This window comes from Castanea sativa, chromosome 2 (assembly GCF_040712315.1).
Source record: "Castanea sativa cultivar Marrone di Chiusa Pesio chromosome 2, ASM4071231v1".
In the NCBI taxonomy this organism is placed as follows: domain Eukaryota; kingdom Viridiplantae; phylum Streptophyta; class Magnoliopsida; order Fagales; family Fagaceae; genus Castanea; species Castanea sativa.
In genome coordinates this window covers 47,260,257-47,270,174 of record NC_134014.1, presented here as the reverse complement: position 1 = coordinate 47,270,174, position 9,918 = coordinate 47,260,257, and the positions used below count along the sequence as shown (strand labels likewise).

At 34.6% G+C, this 9,918-nt stretch overlaps 1 protein-coding gene across 1 annotated transcript; it reads left to right on the top strand.

Moving 5' to 3' along the window:
- On the top strand, nucleotides 1–9,717 carry LOC142624685 (aminopeptidase P1). The gene is made up of 16 exons (XM_075798371.1): nucleotides 1–343; nucleotides 656–719; nucleotides 959–1,098; nucleotides 1,622–1,906; nucleotides 2,052–2,174; nucleotides 2,428–2,703; nucleotides 3,752–3,838; nucleotides 4,031–4,098; nucleotides 4,744–4,810; nucleotides 5,787–5,921; nucleotides 6,091–6,171; nucleotides 6,838–6,892; nucleotides 7,034–7,138; nucleotides 7,232–7,303; nucleotides 8,059–8,183; nucleotides 9,404–9,717. The coding sequence occupies exons 1-16, from the start codon at nucleotides 251–253 to the stop codon at nucleotides 9,563–9,565; spliced, it is 1,938 nt and encodes a 645-aa protein (XP_075654486.1). The 5' UTR covers nucleotides 1–250; the 3' UTR covers nucleotides 9,566–9,717.
- The last annotated feature ends 201 nt before the right edge of the window (nucleotides 9,718–9,918 follow it).

Sequence of the window (9,918 nt, the reverse complement as noted above, 5' to 3'; positions counted from 1 at the left end):
ACCAATAAAAAAAGGTGAACCGTGAAAGCAAGGAATTTCCAAAAAGATAGCAGAGCCAGAGAAGAGAAGAGCATCAGCATCGGCATCGGCATCAGCATCAGCATCGTATTTTTTTAAGCTAACGAATCCAGATTAGAATTAGATACACTAATAGTTTCTTCTTCTATCGCAATATAAAAGCAACGCTCTTTCTACAATCCGAAACTCCTAATTGGTCACGATCACAATCACAGTAAAGAGAGATAGAGAAATGGCAGACACTCTGAGCGCTTTGAGGTCTCTAATGGCTTCTCACTCCCCACCTCTAGATGCTTTGGTTGTTCCGTCCGAAGATTATCACCAGGTTTTCTCTTTCCCTCTTTCTCTTTCAATTTTTCGCAAGCAAACATTTTGCATCTTCTAATTTGGAAATTTAGAATTTGATGGAATATAGAAATTTATTTATTTATTTATTATGTAAAAATCATGATTCCGATCCATTTAGCAGTTCAGAATTTGAATCTTTCATCTTTTATATTACTTCTTTTTATTTTAAATCTTGAATTTGGCATTATTATTTTTTAGCTGCAAACAATTTAATATGAACAGTATTTCCGTGATACTGATTAATAATAATTTTACTATAATTTAATGTTTAATTTGGTTCTTTTTGCAGAGCGAGTATGTATCGGCACGGGACAAAAGGCGTGAATTTGTTTCTGGCTTCACCGGAAGTGCTGGTCAGTTTTGATTTTAAGAAACGATTTTATTCAATTATAAGTGTTTTCTTATTTGAATTTGAATTTTGGAAGTGTTATTAGAATATCTTCCCTCTGTTAAAATGTTGAGAGTTTAGTCCAATCATTCGCTTTTGCTCACAAAGTTTGCATCTTTACATTTGTTATAAATTGCTAATATGCGATTAGATGCAAGTTATGCCTAAAATTCACTATCCATTTATATTTGGCTTTTTGTTCAGGTTTGGCACTTATAACAATGAAGAAAGCACTGCTGTGGACCGATGGACGATACTTTTTGCAGGCAGATAAGGAACTTAGTGATCAATGGAATCTCATGCGAATTGGAGAGGACCCGGCTGTAGATGTCTGGATGGCAGATGTGAGTCACTATGTTTTTTAAATTCCCAATGAATTGGTTTTGAAGGTTAAGGTTATGAACAACGTAAATTTTCCGGAGAGAGCTTTATTGTTTTATATTTATGCAAGTTAAGTCACCTTCTTGGACTGGATCACTCCACCTTGTCTTTCTACTGGAACTTTTGATTCAGATTGTTACAATTTAATCCGACATTTTATTTGAATTTTCTATCATTGTTACTATCATATAGTGTTTTTTTTTCCCTGGGAATTGGCTTTATGAATCTTGTTCTGTGTCTTATATGTTGAGCCAACTTCAATTAGCATGTGATTTCAATATTTATTAAGAATGTCTGTTCATTACTGTTGGCTTTGTTCTGCACTTCATTTTACAATTTGCTATAGAATGATTCCATTTAATTAATTATTAGCTTTATTGGATAATTGTTTTGATGGTGTTACACATACTATAGATTTCATTGTTCTTATGTTGATGTATGCATTGTGTTATATATTAAGTGCATTTTATGCTTTCTTTCTTTTAGAATCTGCCTAAGGAAGCGGCCATTGGTGTTGATCCTTGGTGTGTGTCAATAGACACTGCAAAAAGATGGGAGCATGCTTTTGCCAAAAAACAGCAGAAGCTGGTTCAGACTTCTAAAAATTTGGTGGATGAAGTTTGGAAAAATCAGCCACCACCAGAAATTAATCCTGTAATCATACATCCATTGGAGTTTTCTGGTCGTTCTATTAAAGACAAGTTGAATGATTTGAGAGAAAACCTTATGCGAGAGAAAGCTCGTGGTATAATCATTACAACACTTGATGAGGTGAGTCTTTCTAAGCTTTATATTTTTTTCTGCTCTTATTTTCTTCTTGTTGAGAATTTCATAAAATTTGGGCCTCTGACCTGCATTTAGATGCTTCATCTTTGGTACTTTCATGAAAAACATAAGTATAGTTGCAATTGTGCAGGTTGCTTGGCTGTATAACATTCGTGGGAGTGATGTGTCCTACTGTCCAGTTGTTCATGCATTTGCTATAGTAACATCCAACTTAGCTCTCTTATATGTGGACAAGAGGAAGGTGTCTTCTGAGGTCAGTTATAAAATTCAATTTTTGATATCTTCTTGCACTGTCTCTAGAGAGGTAAACAATGGAGCAAACTCATGATAGTGGCAGTTGATTATTCTCCTGCAACTGATATCAAGTTTAACTAATATTGCATCTGATAATGGCTGTTGAGAGCACCGTCATTCATTTCCAATTGTATTTTTGTACCAAAATTCAATTACAAAGTGTTGACCTAATTAAATTGATGGACTTTTTCTGACAATTGTGTTGTATACAGGTGCTCTCTTATATGGAGGAGAATGGAATTGAAGTTAGGGAGTATGGTGCAGTGAGCTCAGATGTGGCCTTGCTTGCATCTAATCAACTCAACGCTTTGTTTGCCGTTAAAGGAACTCAAGCTGAAGTAACTGGAAATGGTACAAAGGAAATGAAAGATGAGTTTGAACTTATCTGGGCTGATCCTACTTCATGTTGCTATGCTTTGTATTCAAAACTGGATGCTGATAAGGTTCTTCTGCGGCCGTCACCTTTGGCCCTTGCAAAAGCTATTAAGGTAGTATATGCAATTCTTATCCAATGAAGATGGTATATGGTTTGTTCTAGTGGTAATGGCTGAAGGTTTCCAATGACATAAATTAGCTGAGATTGTAGAAATTATTCCTTTTTTTCTTTTGAAATCATTTTAGCCTTTGTTTTGCTTTTTTTGTTTTGTTTTGTTTTTTTGTTTGTTTGTTTTGGGGGAGGGGGACTTGGTGAATTTGTAGTTGCAAAATTCAGGCCTTCAATTTTGTTGTTGTTGTTGGTAATTAGTAATTACATGCACACGGTAGGTCTAGAACTTACGATTGCACCCTCACCACATTGCTTTTACAAGGGGGAGAGGTGGTAATTTTTCTTAAATTATGCATTAATTATGAATTTGAAATAATGCCCCCACTTTTAAACATTGAAGTCAACAGTGGTTACCTCTAGAAGAGCCAACAGATTTTAGATTTAGGGAGGCTTTTGAAGCTACAATATAGGACAAAAGTGAAAATGCCTTCAAGAAAGTTTGAAGTCACCTTACTTCTTGTGTAAGGAGGATGAGTTCTAAGTGTGGCAATTCACCTTTCATAAGAAGTGGTTTAAATTTCTTAGACTATTAATATTGGTGGCAGACATTATTTTCTCTGGGGATGCTGGAAAAATCTGATATGCGTTTCCCAGCCCTCCTAAAGAAAGATATATCCAACACACACACACACACACACACAAACAAACAATGGGCCTTACCCATTGACAGTTACTCAAACTACTATGAAGGCTTCGAGTTGTTTTTTTGTTTTTTTTTTTTCTTTTTTTGGGTGGGGGCATTGAGAGAGAGAGCTGGACCGGGGAATATGCAAATTTTTTCACTTTCTAATTGATAAATAAAAGGATTATTGGCTTGTTTAAAAGACTAAAAGTCATAATCATCTTTAGAAGTAGCTGAGCAATCAAATTATTTTATTGTTTAGTGTTCTTGGATATATTTTTAAAAACATTATTATATTTGTACCTTCTTAATAATATCTTTAGCAAATTTTTTATTTACTTATTGACTGATTGTTATAATATTTTAGAACCCAGTTGAGTTGGAAGGATTAAAAAGGGCTCACGTTCGTGATGGTGCAGCTGTTGTGCAATACCTTTTCTGGTTGGATCATCAGGTATATCGTGAAACCTATGATCTCTGAACTTTGTATTCTTTCTGGACAATATACACATACTCTCTTCTTGTCTAAGGTTTCTCTCTCTCTCTCTCTCTCTCTTTCATAGGTTTTTTATGCAATTTGTTTTCCAACATATGCAACAACTACTAAGGCCTGAAAATGATGCCTAATCTTGTTTTGTGTTTGCAGATGCAGGAGATATATGGTGCTTCTGGTTACTTTTTGGCGGATGTAGAAGCCAGCAAGAAAAAGCATTCGTGAGTTTGTTATCCTCATTGACTTTGGTAGTTCTTGTCATGGATTAAGTCAGTAGTTGAAGTGAGATGTATTATGGACCAGATATAGCCTGATATGTTGTTTTAGTAGAACATGATGCATCATAACTTGTTGGTACCAATATTGCATTTGTGTTTCACACAGTATAATTGCTGATACTGTTACATGAATAAAAACTTCACCTGGTAACAGTAAGTTCTTGGATGATAATGCATGGTAAAAGGACCTTTTGTATACTTACGGCAATAAATTTCGTTGTCATAATTTTACATTATGCTAAGAAACAATGAACATATGTACCAAGGTTGTCCCCATATTTGTTCAGAGGTCTTGGCATATACAAATAATGTACCTAATAATAGAAGAAAAAATTATGGCCCCTTTGACCTGAATTGACTACCGCTTAGTCTTCACATGGTATGGATGGGGTATGAGTGGAGCTTGTGCTTTTGATCCCATTGATCACTTTTTATTTGTCATAACAGGTAGTATAATTTGAAATTATGTGCTATGTGGTATTGGTTCATTTTTGGTTGGAGCAAAGAATGCTGTGAATATATCTGCAGTGACGGGTTTACATGTTGCTTATCCATATTTTGGTATGTTCTTGCAATGAACTATGACAGGGAAACCATAAAGCTAACAGAAGTGACTGCAAGTGATAAGCTGGAGGGTTTTCGAGCTTCAAAAGAGGTAATATCAACTTCATATGGAGATTTTTATTTTTGTATTAATTAGGCAATTGAAGTGTCCATTAAAACATGTCACATGGAATTAAATTTTGGATTATATCCTTTTATGAAGCAGCCAAACCTCTTCTGTGTGATCTGGACTATTCTCTTAAAGAAATGGTTCACGTTGTTGTATTATTTATACCAATTTTCATTATAGTGATATTGGGGTGCAATGAAACTGGTAGTATTTTTCTTGTTGATAGAAGCTCCCCCCCCCCCCCTCCCCCACATCTCTCTCTCTCTACTCTCTTTCTTGTTTCCTCCTTTTACTGTGAATCACAGTCCCTTAAGGCTGTCATGAAAAAGGTTATCATCTAATAAATTATAGTTTTCAAAAGAAAATCTATGTTTCTGACGTGCTTTGTAGAAGCAGCAGCAAATCTATGCTCATCTTCCTCAGTATTTGTTTGGTGCATAAAGCCCATCCTTCCCATCACTCCACCAGCCTCACCAGGGGGCTGGTTCTGTTGTTACTGAATCTTGCATGGCTTATTTCTTCACCCAGGGAAGTTAGAGTTAGGCTTTTCTTCTAGTGTCCTTAAAATATTATGATACCTCATCTTAGTTGGGTTGCCAATGGCTCAAGCAGACATTAGAGATATCCAATGTCAGTAGTTATTTTCTTATTAAATCCCATGATTTATCTTCTATTCTTTGTTAATGAAATGACTGATTCTTAAAAAAAAAATCCCATGATTTGAAAATGGAGAAGATTTTCCTCATTTCATATTATTTTGAAAGCACGATTTTAAGCATGAATTGTTCTTTATAAATTTAGTGAAGAATACTTAAGAAATATAAGGATAGGAGGTAGAGAAGAAAGATCCTGATTTGGTTGCTGAAATATGAACCATCTAATGCTGTTTCATTTGTCTTTCTGTCTGTGTGGTTCAATCATTCAAGTGATAGTGATGTTTATTGTGTTATGATTGCAGCATTTCAGAGGCTTAAGTTTTCCTACTATTTCATCAGTTGGTCCCAATGCAGCAATTATCCACTATGCACCGCGGGCAGAAACATGTGCTGAGCTTGATCCAGACAGAATCTATCTTTTCGATTCAGGAGCACAGGTTTGTCTACTATTGTACATGGTTTACTTGTTAAAAACAAAACTATCATAAATAATTTGAATATTAGCCATAGCTTAATCCAATAAATTACCTATTTTGCATTTTAGTGTACTGAAATAATCTTGATGCTTCTATTTCTTTATTGATAATGTTGATTTCATCTTTGAAGTATGTAGATGGAACAACTGATATAACAAGAACAGTACATTTTGGAAAACCTTCAGAACATGAGAAAGCATGCTATACTGCAGTAAGTGTCTTCCATTGCTCTCTGTGAAGATACTTTTTTTTGAATCTATGTTGACTTTGGTCATTTTTATTTGAAAGTTGACTGCACTTATTCTGTCTTAATATGCTTGGGTCTGCCAAAATCTTGTCCCTGGTTGGACATTTGATTCTGGTGGAGCAAGTTAATAAATTGTGCTTTATGGTGTCCTTTTGTTTGGCCAAGAAACGGGTGCAATGGGATATGGGAACCACTCAAAAAATTGAAATGCTTGGATATATAAAATTATAAATATATTTATATCAAATTTAAAGCAAAATCAGAATCCAAATTAGTTTCTAGTTGTCGTCTAATTTTGTGTCTTATTCAATTTTATCATATAAATTATGTGTTCAATTTTATCATATAGATTATATTAAAGTTGATGCACAATCAAAATCCAAACTAATTTATGATTGTTGTCTAATTTTGTGCCACGTGTCCAATTTAGAGAGAGAGAGAGAGAGATTTTTCTCTCTATTTTTTCTTCATTGCTTCAAATTTCATATTCTTTATTTTATATAGGTGGTTAAAATGCTTTTGTACCCTGCTTTTCTCCTTTGTAATCATGCACACGTGTGTTTGTACATGTAAGATGACCCATATGTTTGATTATTAAGAAGTTGCTTAATTTGTTGCGTTTCATTGCAGGTCCTCAAGGGTCATATTGCTCTAGGAAATGCTCACTTTCCTAATGGAACAAATGGTATTGCAAGTTCCAACCTCCCTCCGACCCCAATATATTTATTTATTTTCATATTTGAATGAGCATCTCTTTTAAGTGTGTTAATGTAGATCTGCCCATTTTGAAAGTAATGTAAATGCTTACATCTGCTTGCCTTTTCAGGTAATGCCCTAGACATTCTTGCTCGAGTTCCTCTGTGGAAGTATGGTCTTGATTATCGACATGGTACTGGTCATGGAATTGGTTCTTACCTAAATGTTCATGAAGGCAAGTGATGAATGACAACACTGGCTGTTTCTATTCCCCACCTAGTTTGTTTTGTAAACTAAAATACTGGTTTTTTTCCACTTTATTGTGCAGGACCCCATTTAATTAGTTTCAGACCACAGGCACGGAATGTTCCACTACAAGAATCCATGACTGTAACAGATGGTTAGTTTTATTGCCATCTAATATGTAAATTACTATTTTTACCAAACACATTTTTCCCCAGCTGTATAATATGCGTATACTTGGGTGACTCTTTTTTAATGTTTGAATAAAATTTTCATTACTTAACAAAAAAAAGAAACAAGAAAGCATTACATTTCTGGGGACAGCCTCGTGGACTGCCCTTTTTTTGTTGTTGATTCATCCAGGGAATCTGGGTAGAGTGGCATACATAGGAGTCCATGCTTATTGCTTAGAAAGATTTTTTATAGTAAACATGAGGGCATGCTGCTTTTATCCTTTTTAGCAACTGGTACGAAAATGTTCAGGCACCTCAATTTTGCTGTATAATTTTATTTTGTTGTAGTTTATTGGGTTCTTTCTCTTGCTGGGCAATCTGCACAGCTGGGGCATGTTTGGTCCAAGGACTTTGGGTTGATAATCCACACTGATGCATTAGGAAAAAAAGCTCCCAAGACTTGCAGTTACAGGGTTTCGATTGATACCCTGGTGGTGCCAGCATCCACTGTTTCCAGTGTCTGTAGTTCAAACCCCACCTCCTCCCTCCTCCACTATTTACCTAGCAAAAAAAAAAAAAAAAAACTAAAACTAAACAAGAAATTTGGCATCTCATGACTTTATGCTGGTTCTGGATTTATTTCCTCCAACTCAGTTCTTATAGTTTTTCTTGAGAATAGAAATGCTTTTGTACTAGACTATTGCAACTTATAACTGTACATTCGATTTGCAATTTTCAGAACCTGGTTACTATGAGGATGGGAATTTTGGTATTAGGCTGGAGAATGTGCTCATAATCAAGGATGCTGGTACAAAATTCAACTTTGGCGATAAGGGTTACTTATCATTTGAGCACATAACATGGGTAAGCTTGTGATAAATACATACATACCAACAACAAAAAATGTGATCCATACATATTTAAAATTGCCCAAATTTTCATGTGTTTGTTGTTAACCTTTTCATTTGTTAATTTCAGTCTCTCTTCTAAAGTAGATATATGTGTCATATTGTTTTGAATTGCAACTGATGAAGAAGCATGCACAAATTGACTTGGTTAACTCAGACATGTCAATTAGACTTTGTTGGTTTCAACTCCCAGCCACACTCTTATCAATTATCATGCTTTCTAAAACGCATTTTCTATTTTATTCTCATTATTAGTTTTTTCCTTATACATGGATTGCTCTGAATGCCAGTTGAGCTGAAGTATGTTTGTGTTGAACACCCATTGTTGTGTAACTCATTCCAAATGTTGATGTTCTATTGACCTGACCCAGTCCTATGCCAAGTTTTTGTTGTTTTCCCTGTAAATAGTTATATACTCCTTCCGTCCCTAATTATTAGTCTTCCATTTTATTTTGGGATGTTCCAAAGTGTAGTCCTCTTTGAAAAGTCAATAAATAAATTTCCTAACTTACTCTCTACTTTATTTAAAAAGTCAATATCTTTCTTTTACCAAAGTTTAAATTAAGGAAAGTTTTGGAAGCTTGTACCATTTTAACTAAAAGAGAATACATTAATCCATGTTCCTTCAAAAAGTTAAATTTTCTAAATATGGGCCAACAATATGGGATGGAGGGAGTATAGTATTTAATATGCATTTTTCTTTCAAATTGTCTTTACTCCCTTTCATTTTTTAGCTCTCAATGTGAAAGGACTGCTGTTGCAGGAGTATAGATCATGATAATATGATTCTCCCTGGGTATTACTCCTACATTTATCTGTAAAAGTCAAGAAGCTAAGGCTAGATCTCAAATTTGTCCTTGAAAATTTTAGAATTATGGTATTTGCACAAGCCATATAGGATCCAAAGGTTTTGAGCAAGTAGAATTTCTCTCAAGCTTTGTACTCCTGTGTAGTCAAGTATTTGATTGGTTTCAAAGTATTAACTGCTTATCTTTCATTTCATACATGAGCTCACAGATTTTGACCATTGTAATCCTTTCTATGCCACCTTAAATTTTTATCTTGGGTTAGATTAAGAGGATCTTCTCTGAAGTTGGAGCAGTTTAATGTGATATTTGCATTGCAACGATTAGTTAGCTAGGCTTTCTAGTATTTGACGATTCATTCTATTTCCAGGCACCATATCAGAGAAAGCTGATTGACTTGAGCCTTTTAATTCCTGAAGAAATAGATTGGCTAAATAGCTACCATTCGAAGTGTAGGGATATCCTTGCCCCCTACTTGAATGAATCTGAGTCGGCATGGCTGAAGAAAGCCACAGAACCTATAAGCATTTGAGGCTATGGAAAAGAGACTGGTGCTCAAGCTTGTGATGTACAAGTTTATTTCAATAATTTGTTCCGTGTCTTTGGACCATATTATTTTTTCTGCTTGAATCAATATGTTAATGATTTTTAGAAGTTTTAATTGAAAAGTTTATGTTTACCCTTTGTTTTTTGGTATGCCAATTGGCCCAATTCCAAGAAGGTAGGATGGAGAGAGTATTTTTTGTTTATGATGCATTATTGTATATTATATATACATGTGGCCAACTCTTACTAGTATGTTGAAGATCAAAAAGTAAATAACATTTGAATAATACAAAAAATTGGTGAATACAATTAAAAAAAATAGAAAACATGTATTCCAAT